This window comes from Haemorhous mexicanus, chromosome 13 (assembly GCF_027477595.1).
Source record: "Haemorhous mexicanus isolate bHaeMex1 chromosome 13, bHaeMex1.pri, whole genome shotgun sequence".
Lineage (NCBI taxonomy): Eukaryota > Metazoa > Chordata > Aves > Passeriformes > Fringillidae > Haemorhous > Haemorhous mexicanus.
Window position 1 is genome coordinate 16561861 of NC_082353.1, and position 26833 is coordinate 16588693.

Consider the following 26833-nt stretch of genomic DNA (forward strand, 5'->3'; position numbering starts at 1 on the left):
GGGAATGGATGGCATGGAGTGCCAACATGTTACCGGTGGTTTGAAGGAAACTTTGTCAGGATTACAGGACTACACAGGTCCCAAATTTATCATGACCAAAATAACAGTGTTTGGAAACCAAACCAGTAAATAGTAGAGAACAGAAGCTTGAAAAATGGGCAGTGCCTAATTCATTTTACAGAAGGAATGGTAGACTCGTGTCATCTAGATAAAAAAATGGGTTTTTCAGTACCTACCTCAAGTGTAGGATCACTTCATATGTCTTCATGGAGGAGTGTATTTTTGTAACATTGTTGAAATTTCTTAGTAAAATATGCCTTAATTCATAAGTAAGCAAATCCTGTGAAGTCTTTTAAAGCAAATGTAAATTTCACAAGTGTAGAGGCTGCTATTAATATTTTGGCCATTCCTGTGGCAACTTTTTGATGTATAATAGCTTGGAGAACATGAATGTGTTCTTAATTATAATACCTCATCGGTTCTGTTTACTGCTAATTATTTTACAAGACTTAGAGAAGCATTTAAGATGAAGGTCATGGGGTTACTTGTGAAGTTCTTGGTCCAGCCCAACGTAGGTGAACCGAGCAGGGAAATTTGCCCTGAATTTGCTTTTGGCAGGTCCTGTGGGTGTCTGAGGCAGAGGGCTAACCCAACTGGAAAGAGCCTTTTAAAAGGTGACTAATACCTAACTAAATTGCCTTTTTTAGAGGTGGGGAAAGTTGATGTCAGTAATTGGATTTCTATATTTTAAGCTTATTAAAAATAGCTTAAAATAATTTTAATGATCTTATTTGTGGGCTATCCTCTGTACGTATGTTAGTACTTCAGAGTGTTTGATTGTGTCAATAATGGACAACTTTGTGGGGGGGTTTTTCGTGTTTTGATACTTCAGTCAAGGCATTACCATGAAAAAACATTCAAAATTTTAATTAATCTTCAAATTCCTAAATAGATTTGAAATTAATTTGGTGAGAACTGAAAAAAACCAAACCAAATCCAAAGCAACCCCAAAACCAGCTTAGTGTGAGAGAGAAACACCTTTACTTAATACATTGTCTTAACTGAGGATGAGTTGAATGTTTGAAACAGCATTTCTTTAAACTTGGAAGTTCTGTTTCTGAAAGCATGAGTGTCCTGGAGTTGAGTGCTCTTGCAGCTATGCATATTTCTCAGTGCAAAGTGGAATTACCAGATGCCATATTCCTCTTCCGTGTGCATGACTTTCCCATTGTATTTAAAACAAGGAAGTCTATAGAACAGCATAAAACAGGACACATGGGTACTTGTGAAAGTCAGACTGGGGCTTGTTGCACTGCTTCCAGAGCTCTTTGCTTTGCTGTAACTGGTTATTTTGAGATGAGACTGGGGAAGTTGGGATGCTGAGGCAGAGACCACTAGATGGCCCCACTGGTTTTTGCTGGGCTATGGGTAATTTCTGCATCCCTTGTCAGAATCTGCCCAGGATTATCAGGGAGCAGAGTGGTGGTGAAGTTGGCTTTCAGACTAAAATGAGGTTAAACCTATACATATTCAAAAAAATAAATTGATGCTGGAGTACAGATACTCAAAATCATGAAGACATTTTCAAACCCTTTTTGCATGTCAGCCTACAGTCAGCATTGGTTTCAAAATGATGTTCTTAACACTTAGTAACTTCCTGTACCTACATTTTGCATGTGAGGAGGAGTAAGGTTTTACTTGAAGTAAATTGAACTTAAAATTTTTGGAAGAAGATAGGAAGATGGGAACATTGGGTTTGTATTTACCCATGTGGATGCTGTTCAGTTTGATTTGTTGCTCACCTGTGGGATTGGTTGCAGTTCCATGATGAGTGCAGTTGGAATATGGCTCAGGAGCCTTGCTAAAGGTAGCTAGTGTGACTTGTGAGCATTTTTGTCTCATTTCTGGTGTGTCCTTTCCCACCAGTAACTAAACCAGTCTTTCCATTTGCTTGTAATTGTGTTTGCTGTTGCACTGTACATCTTTCCTGAGCTGGAGAACTGGGTTAAGATGGTGGAATGTCTTGTGTCCAGTCACCATCTGTCTATAAGAAACCAGTTTTCATTGGTTTTGATGGATCTTTGAAGAAAGGAGCTTGAACAGTACTTTCAAATTTTGGTTTGTTATAAGAACCTTGGTGTTCTGCTAAGCAATGTCAGTTTCAGGGGATGGGCCAGTGCAATGAAAATGGTTGCAAGAGCAAATTTCTTTGATTTCCCACCACAGATTTCTCTAGTGGTTTAAAAATTTCAAATGGAATTCATGGATCCTGAAAGGGTTCTTTGACTGCTAATATTTTCTCCCATTTTTTAATAGTTTTGGTTAAATTTTCTTTTTTTAATTCTTGAATTGATTATTTGACATTGTTTCTGATAAAAGTAGATATTGTGGACTGTGTAACATGGAATGAAGCATCAGTTACATGTTTAAATTATTTTCAAGGTACAGTAGTTGAATGTCTTAGTTTAAAGCAATGATGTGTATTCCAACAGCATTTTTCTTCTAATTTTTCATAAAGAATCCAGTCAGATGAAGAGTGTCAAAAGGAGTCTACGAATGAGACACCAAGATGGCAGTTCCACTGGGGAGTGAGAGGTTGAGGAAATGGACTAATGCATGAGTGCTGGGATGTCTGTCCAAGAAAAGGATGTTAAAACGTGGACTCTGATGTTATAAAACCAGAGAAGATCTGGGTTGTGATCATCCTATCAAAATGGACTTTGCATTTGAATTAATCAGTGACTATCCAATGATGGATCTGTTTGAGAACTGGGTGGCAAAATTTTCCTTTTGGGTTGTTTTTGCATGACAGGCAAATTAATTTGGTAAAAGATCTGTTGCTACTGCTTTTGAGAAAATGTAATTTATAAAGTGACTTTAAATAAAAGGTTTTGGTTTATTTCACACTTTGTGTTTGTCCTTTCTGGCTGAATATCTTTTATTGAGTTGATATTGAAGCGGGTTACATTTTTGGTTGCTATTAAACTGAGAAATACTTTAGCTAAGTATTGGAGGCAAGGTAAAATTTTGTGCTATACTTGGTATCAAATGTGGTTTTCATTTGCAAATTATGTTCACTTTGCCATGACTTCCAATGAATTTTTATTCACTGGCTTGTTCATTCAGGTGCTTAATATGAGGGGTTTTCAGTACTTGGCCTATTGTCAGGGCACTGCTGCTGAACTTTGTGAAGTTATTTTAAGATGGAATTGATACCAATTGAAGGCTGAGAAAATACGACAATAAAGGAGTACTTGAATGTTTTGTGTAACTTTTTTAGGTATGTTCTTGGGTTGTGTGTGGGTACAGAAACTTTTCAACAGATTTCCTGGACTACAGACTTCCTGAACAGTCTCTTTGGTCTTAAAATTGTTCTGTGCAAGTGTCCAATCTGCTTCACTGCTCTTGCATGTAGCCTTAGTGTCACAATACTGTGCCATGTGTTTGAGAAAAAAATGAGTTGTTTTTGATATGGCTACAGATGACATACATATTAATCTTTGCAAATGAATTCTAAAATGGCTCTAATATTCGAAGTCATGATTTCCTTACAGGTTTCTAGTGGATCTAATAATTTAACTGTAGGCATTTGTTTTCTGTATGTTTCACTTGAAACTCAAAGTTGTCTTTGTTTTGTGCTGGAGGGTCAAGATGGTAAACCTGGTGCTGAGAGAACCTTGAAATTATATTTGAAAACCCAAACAAAATCCTGTTCATTGTCTGTGTTTAACCATTTGCCTTGCTCAGACTTTTTTTGGAAATACCCATTTTTGCCATGATGAGTTGCTCATGCCTGTTCCATCCTGCCATTTTGGTGGTACACACTTGCCCCAGTTTGGTTTTGCCATGTGTTTTTATGGTGGAGTGATTCTGGGACCAACCTGAAGGGTTTCTCATTCAAATGAGTAGATTTTCTTAGTGTTACCAGAAAATGCTTGGAATGGTCTTGCATTGTGTTTTTTTAATTCTTGCAGTTGAGGTGCAAGGAGTCTTCTGTGAATAATTGGCAAAGTGGAGGTTTTTTTAATGGCTTGTGGCATTGGAGAGTTCCTAATGAAGCCCCTTGTGGAAAGAGGATGGATGGTTGTAGGAGATAAATGGCAGGTCTGTGGAGGAATGAAAGGGGATGGTGTTGGTTCTACTGGTTGAAGCCAATGGTTCTGGGCTGTTGGGATGCTGTGGCATGGATGTTCCCATAGAACTCCAAACTAGCCCATTGCCCCTTTGTCCTCCAGTGGTCCTCCAGTGACTGGTGGCTCTGTCTTGTTGTGATGCTTATGAATATGCCAGATGTTCTTGTGCTTTAAGGGGTTGGTTTTGGTCGTGGAAGACAACTGGTAGTCAGAATCAAGTGGTCAGGGAATACTGGGGTCACCTCCATTTCCTTGGTGATATATCCTCTCAATTCCAGGATATGTCGTGTTGGAGATGTCCATTGATTGATTTGCAATTCTGCAGCTTGGCTATTGTGCAGCTTTAAAATTAATTTGTTGTGGTAAAATCTTGTTAATGACCATGAATGGGTTAAGAAAGTGCATTAGAAATGAGCAGTTTGATGGTGTTGGACTGGCTTGACCGCAGTGCCTCGGCGTAGCTGATGGAAGTGGTGTGGCTGCTGGATTTGAGTTGTTGGGGGAACCACTAGGGAGGCGCTGTGGAGCTGGAGGGCAGCTCTGTGCAGTTGGCTTGGGAGCGGGTGATGCTCCTGTCCCCCCCTGCCAGTGCCAGCACTGGGGGGCAGAGGGAAGAGCTCTTGTCTGGGGATTCTGCCACCAAACTGGGGGGAAGCTGCCCCTTGGGTGGGGTGACCCCCAGGGTGGGCTGCTGCTGTCTGCATGGCTGTGAGCTCCACTGCCATGCCTTCAAAATGGCTTGTAACAGCACCACTTCCTGTCCAGGGAGGAAGTAATTTTAGCCCAGGCACTGAAATATTTAACAAATCTTTAAAACAAAAGGCACAAATTCCATTTCTTTCTGGCTTCCAAAGGGTGCCTGAGCCACATGGGGTTAAGGTGCCCCTTGAGCTGGGGTAGTTGGAAGGAGCCAGGGCTGTGGGGTAGCAGGCACCCTTTAGGTGGAGGCTCTCTCTTTTTTTGGTAGAAATGAAGGGGTGGGTCTATGGTACATCACCTGAGTTGTGGGGTAAATGTAGAGAGTGTCAATCAAAGGCAGAGCTCAGAGCTGGGAAGGAGCTCTAGATGGCGGCTGTGCCTTAGAGAGAGCGCGCTCAGCTCCGTGCCTTCCCCAACACTTTACGCAACTTTCCCTAACTTTCAGGCAGCCTCAGGGGGCCCCCACAGCCCCTTGCCTCTCCTAGGCACTAATCGGGGGCCGAGCGGACCTTTTTCGGGCAGAAAAGCAGCTTTTGAGGGCTCCCTTTTCGTGCCTTGCTGGAAAGAAGAAGCCGTGGAGAGAGCCCAGGTCGTTGTTTTTCCAGCTTAGAAGCCATGGCGTACCTCCATTTTTGTGCGCTCTCCTAATGAGCTTTTTCCCCCGGACATTTTTGTACTAATTACCGCTTCTTTTGCTTTATCGGCAGCATATTTTTGGGATTAGAATATATATTTTTTTTTCATTTTCTGAAATTTGTATTTTATCCGTATAATTACAAATATTTTGGATCTGATGTTTTTCCACTACCCGAAACTAATATCGACTTGGTCCTGGCGGCGGTGCATGGATCAGGTAGGTGAGCAATTAATAATAATAATTTTTAGATTTCTGCTGTTTTGAGTACTTTGATTTTCGACCGATTTGTGCTGTATTGAGATGACGCAATAAGATACAGAGATTATTTGCATCCAGTGTTACTTTGGGAAAGTTTGCAGGATGCTCCTCTCCTGTGTTTATTCTCGGATTTTTCTTGTAAAAATGATTATTTGTTTTAAATCTCCGGTTTGCCGTGTTGATCAGTGCTGTGTATTGTTATAACAATATCATTGCAGCGTCAGGACTTTGTTCCTGATAATGAAAGCCAGTGAAACGAACTGGGACCTTACCTTTCTTTCAACTTTTGACAGTAAATACCTGGGCACAGGACTTCAAAGCAAACAGACACCCCTGACCCCCTTTTAATATTTAAGAATAAAAAGATGATGAGAAATAAGGACAAAAGCCAAGGAGAGGAGGGTTCAGTCCACAGCAATGCATCGAGGTATGACCTATCAACTTTCTTTTTTTTTTTTTTTTTTTTTTGTAAAACCTGTGAATACCCTGTTTACTTTGACAGCCTTGGGTTACTGTCAGTGCTTAATAGAAAACATTTTACTGATTTTGCTTCCTTTTTAAGGAATGACCTTGAGATTGTTAGCATGCCACACCCTAATTTTTTTTGGTAGCAATTTCTGAAACTTGTGTTGTGACTTAAGGGCCCATGTCCTAGGCAAAAGGTACTGTACCTTTATTCAGGGCAGCCCTTGCCCCTATGTGATGTTTTTCCAGCTTTTGAATTTCGGTTTTTAGGTTTTTTGTGCTGTGAAAAATGACCTTGTCGGTTTAGCCATTGCTGCATTGCACCATTTTACATACAAGGCAAATTTTTCTTTGAAGAATCTCAGAAGTCTAAACTTTAACTGAGGGCCATACAGAAGCCTGGTGTAGTAGTAAATTATAGTAAATAGGCACAAGAAAAAGTTACATGAATGAAAAAAAGCTTATTTTAAAATATAAACTGGAAAGTGCCTGTTTGTCGGATACCTCTTACTTCAAATTTTATTTGAGCTTGTAGAACTTTGATTCTGTGGAGGTATTTTAGAATATTTTTATACAATTTAACCAGACTTTGTCCTGCTGGTGATGGCATTTTGTATTCTAAAATATACACTGGGACTGTTAACAAGAGGCACCAAATGATTTGCTTGTTTTGTTTAACATATTTTTACTCAGGATATTTTTATTTATTTTTGTCAAGCAATGAGATTCTTTACAGATTTTTAGAAACTTAACCTTGATGTGGGAAAAGTATGAAATACTGACAATGTTTGTTTGCTTGGAATGCAGAAGTACAATTATCAAATCGCTCATTTTGTATTTAAAAGGTCGGCTCTTCCAAAAATTGGAAATTAAACTATATGCATTTTTGGGTTTTGGTTTGTAAATATTACTGAGTTTTGCATTTTGTTAATTTCAGTTGAATCTTGGCTTGTTTCTTTTTCTCTGGTGTTGTCTTCTTGCATTTTTAACCGACATTAATAAAAAAGAACTCTGAACTGTCTGTTGTATCACATGTGCTCTATGTGATGTTCAGGTGTTTGAATAGTATTCTTGATGTCCAGTATTTAACCTTCCTTAAGCACACGAACTTGAAATAGTGTGGCAATATATATATTATCAAATTATTGTAACCTTCTAGTATAAACCTGGATGGTGTTCTGGGTGTATTAAAAATGCAGTCAAATTTTAAATTCTAAAATAAGTGTGGGTAAGATTGTTTAATTTGAAATTATTAATAACTAAATTAGCCTCAGGGATTGTTGAAGCACTTAGAGCTTTTCTAATAATGCAGTTTAAGAACACATCAGATTTTCATACTGTGCTTTCTTTACTGTAAATGCTGCACATGAAATATTATGTAAAAATCACCATTTATAAAAATTATTTTTCAGATTATATAAATTTTTATGCTTTTTTGAAGTGGAGATTATCAGCAAGAGCAGCAATAGACATAATTTGTTGAGGAAACTGAAAATATTTTACCAGTGTTGGAAAGGAATAGGAGCTAAAATCTGAGGCATGTAGCAGGAGTCCCACAGGGGGTTTTGTCCTTTGGGACCTGAGATTTGCAGAGCGAGTCGTGTGCTTTTGGGGTTTTCATTTAAAGGTTATTTATCATAATTGATCCATTTACATTTAACACCTGTTGTGTGAGGTTACCCTTCTCCCCCTTCGCATCTTTTTTTTCTCTAAATTAACCTGCTGTGTGTGACACCAGCACACCTGAAGTGTGGGAACAATTGAGCACAGGATATTTGCGAGTGAACCCTGTTGAGCTTATTTGTGAGGTGTGAGTCAGCTCAATGTCATAAAATGGGCTTTACTTCCTGAGGTTGACCTGAAGTAGGGGAAATGATTTCTAGGAAGTAAAGCCACCACTTTGCTGTATTGTAACCCCGAAATGCACCGGTGTCTGCACTTCATATGCTGCTGAGACCAGCTTGGTATCCATGGAGGTACCTCAACATGGAAGCTGCACAGTCCTGGTGGGAACTCTGGATGGTGGAGGAGGTGGATATGGCCAGTGCCATTCACCTGGGCTGCAGAAGGGTGTTAGTGGAAGAAAATACAGTTCTTGCACACCGCTGTAGTGCCCTAACTGAGGAATTGACTTGTTCTTTTCCAGTTCTTAGGGAATACAAAGGCCTTTGCGGAATAAACAAAAATGTCTGAGAATTGTCCCGAAGCAAATGATTTATTCTTGGAGAGAGAGATGGTGTTAACTCTTTACAGTTTGTAAGCTGAGGCTTGTAGTCCTGCCTCTCCAGGTGCCCAGCAACACCTGTCCTTTGTGCTTTGACAGTAAATCCAACTTGGAGCTGAGTGATTTTATGCAACTTTAATGCCCAAGGTAAAAGTTTCTCTGGGTCTGCTGCAGTTCCTGCTGACCCCCACCTGTGTGCCTGAGATTTGCATAAGTAATTGAACACAATCTGCTGTATTTTCTAGCATCTTCTCTGCTGCGTGTCTGAAAGGCAGGTAGTGTGAAGGTACACCATCCATGGTCGGCCCTCATGAGAAGTGCAGAGGCCCGAGGCAGGCTGGGGCCCCCCTGAAGCCCAGGAGTGAGTTTTGCAGGGATAGCAAGTAACAGGCGTGGATACGTAGTTTTCCTTTCCCTTGGCCTATATCTGTTGCAGTTGCTCTCCCACCTCAGAAATACCCGGCGTGGGAATGGTTTGAGCTGCAGACCCTGCAAGGCTGGGCCAGCCCTTGTGTCTGTATCCAGCTCTGGGCTTCTCTAGCATTAAAACATCTTTTTACGGGGGAAAAATAGATTGCAGTGGGTTGGTTCCCAGGCCGTTTTCTGTGCAGAGCTGGAGCTCCGAGGTCTGAAATGGCGTGTTTTTGCTCAGCAGCCACCTCCCAGCGCAGGGCTTTGCGCAGCACAACACCCTCGCCTGACGTGGCAGCCATTTTATGGAGATGTCGGTGCACACGAACCAGCATCTGGCCGAGGGGGGGAGAGGAGGGAAACGATCGCGCTAAGCACAAACTGCCCCCGGTGTGTGGCGCCGGGAGCAGGGGGCAGCCTGTTGTCATTGGGGCAGCTCCGGGGCCGGGGCGGGCGGCTCGGGCTGGCGGCGGCGGCCGGGGCTGTCACAAAATGGCTGTTCTTTGTGCCGCACTGCTCGGGCGCCGCGGGAAGCGGCCGCGGGGTTCAAAGGCCGCCCTGCGCCGGCCGCGCCGCCATTGGCTGCGCGCGCCGCGCGGGCCCCCGGGAGCGGAATGGGCCCAGCGCGCCGGGAGCGGGCGGCTGCCGCGGCCTCCCCCCGCTTCCGCTCCGCTGCCGGGCGTGGGCTCGCTCTGCTTTCATTTTAAGGGGTTTTCATTTTAATACTGAAAGCTATTTTCAGCAGTCACTTGAAAAGAAGCAGGGCTATTTTTTGCTGCGGATTCTTCTTTTTTTTTTTAAACTTCAAAAAGAAATTGTAGAATGCCATAGTATTCTCGGAACATCTGTCTTTTTTTTTTTTTCCTTTTTTTTTTTTTTTTTTTTTTGAGGAGAGGTACAGCTTTCAGTATCCTTAAATCACCAAAATTCACTGTTTGCTTTCAGTGTATATTTTGCAACTGATTTTCTTTCAGCTGAGTAGAATCATTGAACACATTTGTTAAAATGCTTCAAACTGTGGGTTTCAAGTTTTTATCCGGGTGACGAATTATTTTTTAGCTGTTGTGGCCATGTGCATGTGCTTTCAGTTTCATTTGCACCCCTGCATTCTTCAACAAGGATCTTTTTTTCTCTGTCCCTTTTTAAGCTTTAACCCTTTGTGAAACTGTCCACAGCCTTTTTTGAAAAGGAAAAATGCCTGAACAGTGCGGGACACAAAAGGAATAATGTGCAAGGAATTCATATGAATCATGATGTAATCTGTGTGCAGCACAAAGGAGATTGTTCTTGTTTTGCTTTGTTACTTCTGTTTCACATTACCCTCGTGAAGGAAGTGTCTCATCTAATTACGCATGCACAATCCTGAGGCTTTCAACTCCTCTGTTCCCTGTTTTGTGATTGCTGCCAGAGATGGATACAGTATATACAGTGCTATAAAAAGAGCTCACCAACTGCAAGAAGCTACATTTAGCTGTAGTTCATTGTCTTCTGGATTGTTCTTTTTTTTTTTTTTAAGTTAAACATCTTAAGCTAATTAATCAAATTGCATAGATTTTCTAAAATGCATGACTTTTGCTGAATAAAAATTGGAAAGTAGGAATAAAGAGCTCACCTGGGTAATTGTGTAACCCAGTTCCTGTGGCACAGCCTGTGCTGGGGCTGGGGCGTTGCCATGGCTGGGTGCACGTGTGTGCAGGCATGTTCCCAACTCCAGGAGTGCCTCCAGCCAAGGGCTCAGATCGCAGACAGGAGCCTGTTCCCCCTTCTGTCGGATTCATGTTTCACCTGCTGCACTCTGAGGGCAACATTTGCCCTTATCTGCATCTTCCCCCACTTCCTCCAGTGCTGGAGCTGAGCTGAGGCTCGGTGGTGGCATTTCCGAGAACACGGATCCGGACTGTGCCTCGGGGGCAGCGCTGGGGCTGCCATAACCACATTTCTGTCTTCAAACAAACACTTCCACTGGCAGCTTTGACAGGGCTTGGAAGGAGGGACAGGAAGGCCAATCTCCCTAACTCGATATAGGGATAAACCAATTCCTGTCTTTGTTCGAGTGTTTCACCCCTCAGAAAGTTGCTCCTAGCACTAGCAGGTTACTGAGCTGCCAAACCTGTCTCTGAGGAGTTTTTATACTGGGACATCTCTTAATTCAGGTTTATCAGTGCTGGTGTTGAGCAGCAGGTGAAGTACCTGAGACAGCAAGCAGGAGTCTAGGGACTGATCTGTAACTTCCGATGCCATAGACTGGCTGCTTTTGAACTCGAGACAGCCCAAGTAAACCTGCTTTGGGTGGGTTTGGCAGCTTACATTGTCATTGCATGTCCCAATACATAACCTGGAGGTGAGTGTTTCCACTCCATCTTGTTTCAGGTTGCACACGATGGTCCCAGCAGGAATTGCAATGTTAAATTAGGCTGCTAAGTTCTGGAGATGGAAAAGGCTTCTAAATCTCTCCTTGCCCCTAGCTGAAATCCAGCTCAGGAAGGAGCTGATAATGGCTGGAGAAAGCTTCTGTTCTGCTTTATCTCTTCTCTCCTTCAAGGAAAATAAATACAAACAGCACAGCACTGGGGGAGGGGAAGGCCTGGATTACCATAATTAGATAGAAGCAGCCTTCCAGCAAAGGATGTGCTGTTCTACTGACATGGTGTCTTACATCAATCTTTCTGGTGTGCTTTTATTAATAGACATGTGCTGAAATGCCACGTGAAGATGCTCTTTCAGTAGGTGCTGGTGTGTATGTAAAGCCCACTTTCACATCCTATAGAGGAGACTTGAAATGAAAGAAAAAAAGCCCAGAGAAAAAGTTTACCCCTAGTGACTTGCAGTGAAGTTTTTGTAAGTCTGTCACACTGTTAAAGCCTCATTTTCTTAGAGCAGGGAATATCTTTTGGATATAAAGAGCCAAATGTTGCTGATTCTTTCCAAATGTGCAGCAGCTCATTTTACATTACAGCTTGTTACATTACACTGCTGCTAAATTATAATTTTCAATCTTTACCTTCCTTTATATTTACCTGTGGGCTGAGATAACCTACTCTGTACTACATGTGCTTTTCTTACCTTGACTGATAAGGGTTAAAAATTAAAAAGTTTTAACAGTGATCTCAGATTCCTTTCTGGTATTGTGCTGGAAATGCTGGCATGGCTTTTGATCTTGGCAGGGCTCAGTTCAGTGTGTCTGCCAAGCTCCACAGACGGGATGGGATGGGATGCTTAACACTTCGTTGCTCACCAACCTTTACCCCAGCTATGAACAAGGGTGTTGCAATGTCAAGAATCCACTGACTCCTGAACACCCGACTCCTTAGGAAAAAGCCGTGTTGCAACTATTTATGCTTCTTGCAAGTGTTATTGTTAGGTATAGATGACTTAAAAGAATTGCTAATACGTTAATTATAGGAGTCGTTTGCATCTCTCTCATGGGGAGGAATCTCTGTACTTCACTGCAGAGTTGTCACCAGCTGAGATCTGAATGCCATGTGCTGTCTGTAAAACTTTAGGCTTACATCTCTTGGTTAAAAACAGCTTTTAAGAGTCACTTGGAATAACCCCCTCAGGCCAGATCAGGCTCCCTTATTCTGAACTGCAGGTCACCTGGAACCATAAAGGAATTTCTGCACCATCATGTTCCTGTTAATGGGGTTTGGGTCCTAAATTTCCAAATACACTCCATGTCTTTAATCTGAGAGGTTTTAAAGGCAGTTTACAAATGTTAAGGGAGAAAAAGCACCCACTTTTTCAGTACTAATTGTGTGTGCACACTCCAGCCCCCCTCGGGCATCCACATGTCCTTTGCCAGTGGGATGCACCAGTGTACAGAGTCCCCTTTGTGCTGCAACTGAGCCTCAGCCTGGCTGTCCCCAGCGGGACGTGGCGCAGCGGTGGCTGGAACGGGAAGGGCGGAGGCACAGGGACAGCCCTGCCCGCTGTCTGAGGAAGGGGTGCACCCCCGGGCTCCTTGGCTGGGGCTGAGGAGGAGCTGGGAGCTGCCAGGAGCCAGCCGGGCTCCGCCCGCTGATGTGGGATGTGGAGCCCGGAAATGCTTGGCTGCCTCCCGAGGAGGGATAGATGGGCCCTTTCAAACCCTGAGAACTGCAATTGTTCTCCCCTTTCTGTGCAGGGAAAGGGAAGGATGCTGCCTTGGAGATTATCAATGGTGCTCCTTAATCAACCAGACAGGTTTTGACTCCTTTTGTCCCTCTGCTGTTTTTTTTTTTTCTTTTTTCCTCGGTCCCCACTAAACATCCCAAGCGTTTTCAGCCTCTGGCTTAAAGATCAGAGGGCAGAGGGAGCCAGCTCTCCCCATCATGAATGAATTGCTCTTTTGCTTGCTTATGCAAACACAACATAGTGTCTTCCCAGTGGAGGAAAAAAACCCCACCAGCTTTTAGGAGGTCTGTATCATTCAGGATAGCCCAATTTGCTTTGCTGAGCTGCAGCAGAGCAGCGAGGGATATATCTAGCTCTGCCTTTGGCAGTTGGGAGTCCTGTGCTGGGGTAAGTAGCAGTGGCCTGGAATAGCCTGGAAGTTTGCAGACACAGGTGGATTCTCCATGAGAACTTCTCACATGCCTGTTTAAGGGAAAAAAAAAAGTTGCTGATAATAAAATGAAGTTACAGAAATATTTTTATGCTGCTTTGAAGAACGTGTTGGTAATCTGGAAGGGCCAGCCCTATCACCGTGGCAGTTTGTTGTGCCCCTTTAAAGCTGGCCCAGATTTGGACAAATCATATTTTGAGTATTCAAAGTTGTTTGAGACTCACTCCTAAACAGTACGAGGAGCCTCGTTGTGTTTAGAATATTCTAGTTTAAGTTCTTGCTTGAAGATCAATGTGTAAAAGTACCATGCATAGGTATGGAGAATAGAGGAGCAGGAGTATTTTTCTTCCTTCCCTTCCCCCATTTCTTCTTTTCCCTGCAGGAAATAAACTGGGAAAAGCTCTTTCACCAAATGACCCTTCTCAAGGCTTCTCACTCAGAAAATCTTTGCCTTGGGAGACAAACAAGCACCAATCACTTTTTAGCAGACTTTCAGAATAAAATCAAGGGAACTGAAAAAGCTAGGAATGCATTTATTTATGTTCAGTGTCACAGTCTGTCCTTTGCTTGGCTCTCCTGCACGCTCCATGTGCCGTGTCTGTATGGCCTTGTCTATGATTACTGTGGTATTTGCTCAGTCCTCTGTGCTACCCGTATTATCTTCTCTTTATCTAGTGATCTATAACTAGAACCCATCTTGTGTTCCTCTCTCTGGCTTGTTTAGCCTAAAGGTTAAATTTAGTTTAGTGCCTTTTTACAGCTACCCTGTGACTTGAGTGCACATAACAACACTGATGGTGCTTGTTTGTATTTGCAATATATGTAGCTATTTCATATATGTTTATATAGAAACATAGAATGGTTTGGGTTGGAAGGGACCTCAAAGATCATCTCATTCCAACCTCCCTGCCATAGGCAGCAACACCTTCCCCTAGATCAGGCTGCTCAGAGCCCCATCCAACCTGTCTCAAATGCTTCCAGGGAATGGGGCATTCACAACCTGTCTGGGCAACCTGCTCCAGTGCCTCAGCAAGCTCTCAGTAAGGAATTTTTTCCTAATATTTAATCTAAACCTACTTCCTTTCAGTTTGAAGCCATTCCCCTGTGTCCTGTCACTACATGCTCTTGTAAATAGTTTCTCTTCATAATAGGAACATCACATTTATAGATCGGATATTCAAAGGAAATGTTTAACAGTAGCCAGTCCTCATCTCAGTCAATGTGTTTGCCCTTTCTGTGGTTTGTCACCGTGCTTGTGTGTCCCACAGTTTGTACAGGTCACTTTAGGAAGATAGACCTGTTTAAATAGTTTTAAGTTGGTGGCCTGCACTGGCCTTGCTGCTCTGTGCTTTGGAGTAAATCTCAGCTTGGTTCTGCTGGTGGATGGGAGTGGCAGCTGACAGCCTGAGCTGAAGAGCTGTGGGGGCCCAGGAGGCCCTCTCAGGTAGAGTTGGCTCTGCCAGACACCCTTCAGCTCCTCCAACCCTGGGCTGCTCACCCCCTTCTCAAAATCTAAGAGATTGGAAAAGACCCCTGAGATCACTGAGTCCAAGCTATTGTTGCATTGTCCACTCTGCAACTCACCTGCACTGCCAAGTGCAGTTTATTTCCACTGTTCCTGTTACTGTAAAGGCTTGGGCCTGCCTGGGCTTAAGCTGGCAGTGACCTGCTGTTTCTCTGGGCTGTCCAGGTGTGTTATTCGGAAGCCCGGGGGGTCCAGCCAGTGCTGGGAGCATGGGCTGCAGGGGGAGCAGGGATGGGAGTGGGGAGGGGCTGTGTCCCAGCCACCTGCCCGGGGCATTCTGGTGTCAGTGAGCTGCTGATGTGCACCTGGGTGTCACTTAGCCACAGCACTCCTAACGCTGTGGCCAGCCATGTACAGGAGTTAAATATAACGGTTCCTGCTGTCATCCAGCCCCTGATGTTATCCAGCCATGGGATAATCTGCCAAGGTCCTTCTCCAGCCTTCACAGGGTGGCTTTGCTGGTGCCAAATCCCTGCAGAGCTTGCGAAGCCCAGTGGAATGTTGCTGTTGGGATTCAAACTTCTTTAGATTCAAAACATTCACAACAGTTCTTAAAGCTGGGAGGAGCTTGGCTTGTGGGAGGGTGTTGGGTTATTAATCCTCCTTTATTCCCCTGTCTGAATTCAAGTTCTGTCCCTCAAAAGCCACCGTTTAAACAGTGGAGCAGAATGGTCCCAGTTAGAGCCATTCCCCCGTCATTTGGTTTCACAAATGCGTATTGGGGTCATTTTTTCAGCTGTCTCACACCTTCTGGAAGCAGATCTGCTGTTTGTTCTTACTGAGAACTTCTAAAATGATCTGCTGTTTGCAAAGATGATTCCCTATAAAAGGAAGTCATATGTGAAATATTAAATGCAAAGTCTGGAGGCTTCAGGCATGTGGTAATTGCCTTTTAAACTCAGATGCCTCACTGTAAAGGGTCTTATCGCTGCCTTGCAGCTACTTATTTCTTGGAAGGATCATGTTCTTCTTGGTAAGGAATGATTTAGTTTTGCTCCCCTTCAAGTCAGGAGCAGGGTCTTAATTAAACCAGACTTACAGCCTAAAGTATTTCTTAGAAACCAGAGGAATGTATTTGGCTGAGTCTTTACAATCTCAAATTTTTTAGGAGTTTCTTACTTCAAAGAAATTACCAATGGTCCATCTGTTGCTTTCTTTTCATGTTCATGGGTGTTTTTGGAGGAGGGTGGTCTGGCTGAATTGTGATTTTTGTGACAATTAATTATAACATGTTTCTCACTTTTAGTTTAATTGGAAGTAGGTCTTGTTTGGATGCAAACTCAGGGGCATTAAACCAGGACAAATTCCAAAAATAACTTCTGAAAAGAGGACTTAGGTCTCTAGGTATATACAGTGTTAGGCCTGATTTGACACCTAATGTTGCTAATACATTATATTCTGTTGTCAGGTAGAAATGCTTCCTGATTATCCCAGTGACAGTTAGAAAGGATTCTTTTATTAAAACAGGCCTTTCAGTTTTTTTTTTCTTTTATCTGATCAACATAGAAAAGAAGATAAACACATATTTCGCCTCAATAACAGGTTGTTCCTTAATTAAAAAAAAAGAAAATTATTTGCAACAGCCTTCAAAAGGACATAACCATCTGTGTTTCTTTCCTTAGTAGGAGAAGCAGGTGTGCAGGCAAATATCTGCACATACAGATATGTATGCCACCAGAGAAGTCTCCCTCTTTTTAGATGACACTATTCACAGCCTGAAAAAAAGAATTACAGTGTTCAGACAATGTTATGGATAAAGCACATGAATTATGGCTCTTGATGTGCAGAGAGCCTCTGTCCCTGTGTCCTTGAAATAAAGCTTAGGGCTTTGAGGAACAAAGAGCTCCAGAGTGGGAGGAGGACACTAATTACTGTTCTGCCTCTAAACAAATACTGTCAGAGCTGTCTGGCCTCAGTCTTGCCTGGGCTGTTAAAATTCCATCCAGCTACTGCTCAGAAATCTGACTGAAGGAAAAACTGTCTTCCTCTTCCGTGCATCCCTGTGGGACACGGGACACCAACATGCCTCAAGCAGAGCGTGATGTTGTCACTTATGTTGTGACAGCAGAGATTTGGATGCCTCCAGATCCTGTTCCTTTGTGGAGGCCCAGTGGGATGGTGTCCTGCTGAGTCCTGCCCATGGACACCATCCATCCCCAGAGCTGTTGGAGTGCCATTGCCAGGAGCGGTGTGGCACCACCACGGGTTATGGCTGTGGCACCACCATGGGTTATGGGTGCGGCCCCACAGGTTATGGCCATGGCCCCACCGCAGGTCATGTGTGCGGCACCACCACCGGCCATGGCTGTGGCAGGGGAGGGCTGTGCTGGACAAGGGGGGGCAACTGTTTTACAGCCCGCACAACAAGGGGTGTAGTGGGACATGTTCCTTTGGTTCTTGTGGATAACCTCCACCCATGGACAGGGCCTGGACAGCCTGGCATGGCCGTGGTTCAACTTGAATTTCCAGCCCTGCTTGTAGGACACAATGTGATAACTCAGCTCCCTCAAACCCAGGCTGGGACAGTGAAACAGCAGCCACGGGTGATGGCTGCCCCCGCTCCTTGCGGAAGGGGCTCCTTTTGTGTCCCCTCAGGTTCGGAGGGCCGCGCTCCCCACGGTTCCCCTTCCCCGGGGCAGTGCTAATGATCCATCCCAGGGATCCATCCCAGGGATCGGGCTCAGCCCCGCGGTCGCAAGATGGCGGCGGAGGGGCGGTCGCGAAATGGCGGCAGCGGCGCCTGAGGGCGCGCGGGTGCTGCCCCCTGCCCGCCTCCCGGCCCTCAGCCGCGGATCCCGGGATTGTCCGGCCGGGAGCGGGGCGGGCCATCCCCACATGGTAACCCCTGCCGAGTCGGATGGAAATGTACATGTGCACATGCCTTCTTTGGGTTGGGTTTTGTTTGGGTTGTTTTGTTTTGTTTTTTTTTTCTTTGTATTATTTCTCCCTTGAATCGTGAAATCTGAGCAAAGCCTTTCACGTGCTTTGTCACTTTTGTACGAAAGTAGAAAAAAAAATTAAAAATCTGTTTAATCCCTCTGCAAAGTTTTCCTGACTCTTCTTTCATAATGTTGTACCTAAGTGAATCCTTAAATATCACAAACACATCCAGCTACCAGTGGAAAGCTGACTGGGAAAGCGGTGCTCCTTGTTCCAAAAGTTTGTGGCATCATCATTGTGTTTTTGTTTGTGGTGGCGGTGGGGTTTGAATGCTGTCTTGCCAGAGCACATGTGTTAAGGTGTTCTGAGATTTCAGTTTGGCTTTTTTGGCTCTTAAAATAAAAAATATATGTTGGGAGTGATTGGGCAAAGGTATTTGAATATTTTGGCCACCTAAAATAGTTTAGCCTCTCATTGTTTTGTTGAGGAGCCTTTATTTAAGGGGATGCACTGGGTGTTAACCCATTTTTATATAAAGATACAAAAAAAAAAAAGGGGGGGACGGGGGAGAAAACTACACCTACTTAGTGTTCTACTCTCCCATTATTGGCTTGAGAAATGCAGTCTGCACAGCACAGGTGTAATCCTTTAAAGAGGAGCTGCACCAGCCACAAGCCCATATAAGCTTCTTTCTTCTCCCCTGTTGCTGAATTAATTCTTTTTGCAAAAGACATTACATTTAACATCATTCATGGCGTTATGGGTATAGTGGTTTTGATACTGGCCTTTTCCAGAAAGTGGATATCAGGTTTATTTTGAACCACTGGCCACACTAGGATGCACTGGAGAGCCATGCTGGAGCAACTGCTCATCTTTAAAATAACAGGATGGTCTGTGGGTGCTGCAGCCCCCACTGTGCCTCACTCTGCCTCACTCCAAGACACCCAGATCCTCCCAGGAGAACCTGTGCTGCTGGTACTGCTGATGCTTCTCCTCACCTACCACCACTGCTTTTGTTCTGGTGATGACCAGGAGATCCTGGACAGGGATTTTCGGGGCTGCACTCTCACCCGTGTTCACTGCCAGTCCTGGGAAGGAATTGCCTCTGCTGCAGAATGCTGGTGTGGGGTGTACACACAGGGTCCACACTTGCATTCAGGCTTTTCCAAACCTGTTGTTGTGGCTCAGGATGTGTCTAAGGTTTGCTCCCTGCGTATTTCACAGCTGTGTCAGTGCAGTTTAAATGTAACCTCTTCTTTCTCTACCATTAGTCACTCAGCATCCGAAGAAGCCTCTGGCTCTGACTCTGCAAGCCAGTCTGAAAGTGAGCAGGGCAGCGAGTCAAACAGCAGCTCCGAGTCCTCTGAGAGTCAGTCTGAATCTGAAAGTGAATCAACGGGTTCCAAATCCCAGCAGACCCCTCCTGAAACCAAAGAAAAACCAGCCTCTAAGAAGGAAAGGATAGCAGATGTTAAAAAGGTATTACCCCTGCTGCTCTGCACGGACACGTTACTCCTGTACCCACCACGGAAGGACCTCAGTGAAGCTGTGCCCAACTTCCTGACCACTTTGCACATGGACCAAACAGCCTCTGACCTCCAGTGTCCCCAGGGGCTGTTTGGTCTGTGTGCTGGAGCCCTGCTGCTGTCACCCTTGAGAGCAGGAGCTGCTGTGTTTGTGGAACAACCCCTGGGGCACCAGGTAGATGGTGACAGGGCTGACTGGTGTGAATGAGAGGCAGGTGCCTGTCATCAGTACGTGATCCTGTCATTTCATCCTCTCCTCTGTCTTTCCACTCCTCTATCCCGTCTCTCTTCAGAAGCAGTAAAGCTTCCCCATGTGATAAATCCTCAGGAAGAAGGTTTGAAGTTTGTCTAGGGTTTGAAGTTTGAACCACTTTGGTTTTCTTTACATCACTCTTCCTCTCTAAAAAGCATAGGAAAAACAACAAAAAAAGAACTTCCATTATTTATTAAGTCCAGAGCAGAACAGTGCTTCTTTGTTGTGGTTTTTTTTTTCCGTGCACCTTCCCAACTCCTCTCTAGGAGTACCCCTCAGATAGTCAGGTTTTCACTCCGCTTGCTGACCAGCAGGATTGTGGGTGTTACTGCTCATGGTATCCCTCTGCACACCCCAGGGCAGAAGCTGCATCTCAGGTACCTGCTTTACCTGAGGGATGGAGGCACCTGACTAACACAGGGCAGTGTGAGGTGAGAAAGAGGACCCCAAATACCATTTGGAGACAGGAACTCAGTGAACTGAATTCTCTTGGGAGGAGAAAATTCTGGTTAGGTCAGCTTGTTTGTTTGTGGTATGTAACCGTCCTGTTGTTCTTATCTGTGGGTTGCACTGGGCACAGCTTGCTGCTGAGAGTGAGTTTTATGGAGAAAGATGCTGTGTGTGTAAAGGATAAGGAGGAAGGACAGTGCTTCCAGCCTGTGCTCCCCACGGAGCTGCCAGTAAGAAGTAAAGGATTTTGTTACCACTTCTCCCTCCCACAAAGCTCCAGGCTGCTGGCTTAATCCTCCAGTGTTTGGACTGGCAAGGGAGGATGAGTTTATAAGGCAGTTGTGGTAACACCATATTAAAATCTGTGGTTTATTGTTGATAAGTGTGCACCAAAGGAGGTCTTCTCTCCCTCTGAAGGATTCTAAGAGCATGTCCCTAACAATAAATGTTAACATTATCCTGTGAGGAAGTGCATCCATGCACAGGGTGATAATTAGCACAGGTGAAACATGAAAAGGTCAGGACACCCTCTAATAAGAAAGCCTCTCCCTTCCTTAATTTCTTTGTTAATGGGTGTCTTCCTTAGCTAGGTCTAACCTAGGCATGTTGATACATCTTCCCCTTGAATAACCAATGCAATTAATTATTATATTATTGTTTATTTGGTATTTGTCTAGATACACCCATGAAGGCAAGGTTAATCTGTGTTAGGTGCTATTAAGATTTGTCATGGAAGTTGCTCACACATTCAAAACCCATGCCATTTAATAGATGAAAAGACAAGCTCTTCAAATGGTTTGGGGAGGGAGCATTAAATTTGAGGGTTTATTCTCCTTTAACAGAGGCAGAAGAATTGCTGGGCTGCAGCCTTGTATCTATCACACTCTCAATCCCATCACTCCTGCATCTGGCAGTGTAGTTTGATTTCCTTTTCCTGTCAGTGGCTTGCAGAGATATTTGAGGATTGGAGAGAGAGAGAATCACAAGGAAATGAATCGATGTAGAGCTTTAAGAGCTAAGAGCTCTAAGAGCTCTGCTGAGGGAGAGAGGAATTGCTGCTGTAGGAATTTGAGGGGCCTGGTGATGGTTTGTGTCTGCCCTGTAACTCTTGTGTCCTGTGTCACCAATACAGCTCTGCCTTCATCCCCCTCAGGGCATCCATTTTGTGTCCCCTTTTCCTGCCCATCCACAAGAACAATTGCATGCTCTTATACACAGTGTATTGAACTGGTGAGAGCCTCGTTTTACAGCAAAGAGCACAACCACTGCCATCAGTCACCTCTGCACATCCATGTGTCCTGCACTGCCAAACCGCATTCCCATCAGTGCATTCAGGAGAGGAACCAGTGGCCACTGCCTTGCCTTGCCAAATGACAGGGTATCTTGCTCCATTTGCCATCCAGACTAGGCCACAGAATTCACCTTTGAAACTACAGCTGGCCATGTCTACAGGCAGCTGGTGGGGCTTTCCACCAGGAAAGGAATTGTGCTGGAAGCTGTTAGTGACAGAGAATTGCCCTGCTGAGTTGGTAGGTCTGTTCATTCCACATCCAAGGTGTCGCCTCCATTCCTTTGGCACCAGTTCTTCAGAGGGCTGGTTACCTCAACACTCTGTCCTTCAGCCTGAGTGAGCTGGAGCGTGATTTGTGCCTCAGTGGAAAGATGACCACTGTAAAGATAACATTGAGATAAACACATGCTGCTTTAGAAAGGTGTCAAATATCCCAAAACAGTAATAATAATAATAATAATATTTTCCAGCCAGTTTTTTAAAATGTCCATCTACTGGTTGCTAATTCCCTAACGGTTTTTAGTTGATTTTTTTTAAGACACCATCAAACTTCTCTAAAATGTCAAAAACAATTGGGGTGAAGCAGGCCTTCTGATGGTCTGTTTATTTTGCAGATGTGGGAAGAATATCCTGATGTTTATGGGGTTAGGAGGTCAAACCGAAGCAGACAAGAACCGTCACGATTTAATATAAAAGATGAGGTAAGGAAAAAAAAAGGATGAGGGATTACTGAACATATAAAACTAACCAAACCCAAAGAGGAAAGGGAGGTCTCAACTGCATTGCCTTGTAAACACTGAGTCCCAGTTTGGTGCATGGATGTTGGAGCTCACAGTTGAGGTCCCAGTCCTGCAGCTGGATCCATGGCCTGACACCTCTGGAGTGAGCCGGACACTGCCTGGGCTGAGATCTGCATGCACTGATCTGATTGCTGCAATGGGGCAAAATGATGTAGGAACATCCTGGAGAGGAGTCTGTGTAATTAAAAAAACAGAACGAGACCAAATTGCAACACAAATCCAACCAGGAATAAAGGAAAGTTCCCAGAATCACCTCATAGCAACAAAACAGTCATTATTGCGTATCCTGGAATGGATCCCACTAATAAATGCATTTGTATGTGTGCAGCTTTATGACCCATCACTTTTCTTTGGTTGAACTTTGGGGGGTCTTTTATGCTTCAGTTGAAGGTGACAGTGGTCAGAGCCTGGCAGCCAAACCTTCTAATTGTTCCTGTTCCATAACACTGTTGGGTTTTTTCTGAAGATGCAGAAATCAGGTTCTGCCTTCATTTGCATCTGACAGGTTTTTCTGCATGGAGCATTTCATCTGCAGGTCTTCAGGAAGGTCGAGTAGCTATAGCAGAGGGGAAGGAGAACCAGAGAGAGGCATCTGTGGAGAGCTTGGGGCTTGGGGCTGGGAATCTGAAGATAAGCAGCAGACTTTGAGCAGAGCAGAGGCCCAATGGTGCTGTCTGACTCAGGCTGTGCTTTCACACCAAGATGTGTGTTCGGATGCTCTAGGGGTCACACGCAGGTCTCCAGCTCCTTGCTCTGGTGCGTTATTGCTGAGCCTTGGTGGCACCCCAGTGCCACCAGCTGCCCCCCAGACTGCTGTGCTGGCTGTCCCGCAGAACAGAGCTCAGGAAGGGGCTCGGGGTGCGCCATTGACGTAGCTTTTGTTTTCCTTTTCAAGTTGGCAGAGGCTGGGCTGGCCGGCCGCCCCTCTGTGCGATGCCCCGGCATGCACTGTGCCGGCAACCTCACACCCACCCCAGAGTTCCGCTGCACACCCCCCTGCCCTCTTAGGGGCACAGGTAAGTCCCTTCTTTTTTTGTTTTACAATATTACGTGGTTTTGCAAATGTTGTTTTCTTTTTCAATATCTTTATTTCCTACTACTTAAGGTAAAACTAAAAAAAATATTAAAAATCTGAGATGCAAAAACTTTGCTATACCACAAAATATTGTAAAAAACAAAAAAAAAACCACCCCAAAGGTCCTCCAAATAACACTCACTGCAACATCTGTGAAACAGCTGAAATAAAAAAAATTGGAGCATGCCCTCACCCCTCTCTCCCTAAAGCAACACTGACTGGTCCCCACAGGGCAGCTCCCATCTGCAGCAGAGTCTGTTGGAGGGTGTGACCTGTCAGGAGCACAGTGCTGGGGCCTCGCAGAGAGCAGGAGGAGATGGAAAGTCTTGCTTTTGGAAGACACCAAGAGAGAGGAGATAGCATAGCTCAAGCCTGCGTGGTGCTGAGCACTCCTTGCTGCTGCTGGAGGGGGCAGAAACCCTTCAGGCACATCTGAAGACACTTTCTGCCTTCACAGGGTTAATCCTGTCTCCAGTGAACTGCACCTCTCGCTTGCTGCTTGGGACTTCCAGCACAGTGTCAGGGGGCTTGTAATTGCCTTCTTCCCTAATGCTTCTCTGCAGATTAGCTAAGAGCATCATGCAGGCAGTGTGGCAGGCTCAGAGACCAGAGCAAGGGTGGATGAGCCATCCCAGCTCCCTGCTCTACCCTGTGACTCACCTGCACAGAGGTGGAGGTGATTCAGGTTTTGGGGCCCTGCTCAACACTGTGTCCTCTGAGAGCAGCACTCTGGGTAGAGTTATTTGTGTGTTAGACATGGTTACCTTCTGAGGATTTCTGGGCTCGTTGTGTAGGTGTCTGAGGTGTGATCAGGGAGAGTGATAAGTCATGATCAATATCCAGGCATGGGCTGTGCCATTGGGGAAGCGAAAGTGCAGCTTTGCATAGGAGCACAGATCTGCTCAGGGGCCCAGAGCTGTCTCCAGGAACAAGAGAATGTGTGAGTTTTCTAGTAAAAACACTACTTCCCCAGGCATTTTCTTTGTAGTTAATAAATCAGCTTCAGGTTTCAGCCAGAGGATGTGAGGCGTGCAGAACCAGGTGCATTTCAGAGTATTTAAATTGAAATGGGGGAGATTTAGGTTAGATATATAAAGGAAATTCTTCCCTGTGGGGGTGGTGAGACACTGGCGCATGGTGCCCAGAGAAGCTGTGGCTGCCCCATCCTGGAAGTGTCCAAGGCTAGGTTGGATGGGGCTCTGAGCAGCCTGGTCTAGTGGAAGGTGTCCCTGCCCATGGCAGGGGGTTGGAACTGAATGATCTTTAAGGTCCCTTCCAACTCAAACCTTTTTATCATTCCATGATTCTATGATTCTGGGGCAGTTGACAAATCAACCCCCAACCAGACACATTTTTTTACTATAAAAAGAATAGTTTCAGATTGAAGTTGGTGACAAATGTCAGTGTATTTTTTTCTGTCAGAGAGAGGCCACAAGTCACGCACCAGTGTGTTCTAAAAATACAGCTGGTTTTCTTATTGGAAAAAAAATCTGCTCATTTGCATTTTGGTCAATGCTTTGCCTCATGTATTTGCTGAAAATCCAAACACTACTGGTCTCATTGGGAAAGAGAAGTTCAGCAGACATAAAACTAACCTGGTTAGCTGAGATTCTCCAGCTTTTCTGGAGCACTGGAGTTTGGCCTCTGAAATGAACAAATCCTCACTTTGACTTTAGTCTGAAATACTTTTGGCTCTGTTTAAGCAAGTCATTATCTTTCCTAATGTGAGCTCCAGAGGCTCACCTGGAGCTCCTCTCCAATGGCCTTGAATCTCCATTTCTCCCAGCCTGGGCTAGTGGCAAGGACACTCATGGATAATCTATAGGAGCAGAACTTTGAATTGCTCTATGTTACTCTGCTTGGTGCTACTCGTGCAGCATCATTATGTTTGTTCAGTGTTGCTCCCTGGCAAAATACAGTGCAGTTAATCTGGTAAAAGTGTGTGCACTTCATGTGCTGGGAGAGGGAAAGAATTGATGGGAGGAGTCAGTGAGACATGCAGAGGGAAGGCTGATCCCTTCAGCTGGAGATGAGGAAATTTTAAGACGCCAGATCCTAGTCTGGCTCAAGCAGTGGTGCAGGAATAAGTTGGGCACATTTTGATAAGGGGGAGCCAGGCTTGTCTTTCCCCTTGGCCACAGCAGCAGCACCCCAGCAGGGCAGCACTGGCACTTGAGCTCTGGAGCAAGCAGTGTGACCCCAGCATCTCGTGCTGGGCTGACAAAAATCCCTCTGGGACTGGGGATGGACTTTGCCAGTCTAGCTTGTGTCATTCGGGGAGGTGGCATTACAAAAATTCAAGTTGCATGTGATTTCCCAACCAGTGTGTTCTGATGGTGGCAGTGGGCAGGCAGGGCCTCAGGTGCACACTCTGCACCTGGCATACCCTGGCTCTCTGGCTGTCCTCTGTGCTTCCTTAAACAAGGAATTTACCACCAGGAGACACGAGGGAGCGGGGAGGAGAGGCTGAGGAGCTGCAGCACAGTGCTTCCCAGCACTCCATTCTGGGATGGGGAGGATGTGGGAGCACAAGGCAGGCAGGTGATTCAAGTTGGGGACTGGCTGTGTCAGAGGAGATAGGGCTGAGCTTGACATGCATCCAACACAGACAATGCTGTCTTTGAAATATGTCAGAGAAGGTGGCTGAGCTGCAGTCACAAGGTGGAAGAGGCGAGGAAAAGTCAAGTCATTTAGAGATAATCATCAGCTTTGTAGAGACAAGTGACAGAGCAGTGGGAGTGTACAGGCATTAGGAAAATGGACACTAGAAACTTGGAAAATGGGATTTTGGCACAGAAGTGGAGTTAATTTTAAAGAGCTAAAGGTTGTATTTGGTTTTCTCCCAATGTGATCTCTGACGCAGAGCAGAAGAGAAATCCACCTCTCTTTACTTGTGGCTTGCCAAAAGACAGCAAAAGCAAACGAGCACTGAGGGGCAGCTGTTAAAATCATGTCCAATGATTGGAGTGGAAAAGCTTCAGAAAGTGGATAAGAGATTAAAAGAGGAAAGGAAAACTGAGGACTTTTAAATTTTGTGTGTTAAAACTGAAACCTGTGGAATGCTTGGCTTGTGTTGCAAGGGTGGGTAGGGCTCTCCATGGTGTTTGCCAGGCACTTGCTTCATGGCTGGTAAATGAGACAGGGATTTCATGCAGGGCCAGGAAACAGGTGGATGAACACGTGCTTGTATTAAGATGTAGTGCAAAAGCTGTTGTTGTGCCACATGCAAATCTGACACCAAAATCCAGGAAAGCTCACGGTCAGAGATGGCATCCAGTATTTTAGTGGATACACTGATGAGACAGAAGTTTCGATGGGTGGAAGGAAAGCTGGAAAATGGGAATGAAGGATGCATGTTACAGCTCACACCATTCCACAAGGTCCTTGTGTGCACAGCTGTGTGAGCTCTGTCCAGGAGGGCAGTGGGGGTGTCAGGGGATGCAAACTGTGCTACCCATAGTGATGGACAGACAGTGCCTAGAGCCAAAGCTGAGCACTGTGGCAAAAAGCAGCTAGAAGTGGAAGATTTCCAGTAAGTGTGTGGAGGAAGCAATCTTGGGGGCTACTTCTGTCATTTTGATACTTCTTTAGAAATCTCACATGGGTTTCTTCAGTTTTGTCCCTGCCTATTTATGTTTTCTGGGGGAGGCTAAGAAGAAGTCA

The 26833-nt window shown here is 44.9% G+C and overlaps 1 protein-coding gene across 11 annotated transcripts in view; it reads left to right on the forward strand.

The window, feature by feature from the left end:
• CHD2 (chromodomain helicase DNA binding protein 2) overlaps positions 1–26833 on the forward strand; it is an 87530-nt gene that overhangs the window by 27265 nt on the left and 33432 nt on the right. For 6 of the 11 annotated variants that reach the window (XM_059858587.1, XM_059858584.1, XM_059858586.1 and 3 more), the window contains exons 5-8: positions 2519–5685; positions 6021–6154; positions 19047–19254; positions 21910–21996. In XM_059858587.1, the coding sequence (XP_059714570.1) occupies positions 6093–6154; positions 19047–19254; positions 21910–21996 (357 nt within the window). In that variant the 5' untranslated portion in view covers positions 2519–5685; positions 6021–6092. Of the gene's footprint in view, positions 1–2492; positions 5690–6020; positions 6155–19046; positions 19255–21909; positions 21997–23023; positions 23112–26833 lie in introns of those variants that run through there. The other 5 variants (XM_059858583.1, XM_059858590.1, XM_059858592.1 and 2 more) reach the window with 5 other exon arrangements.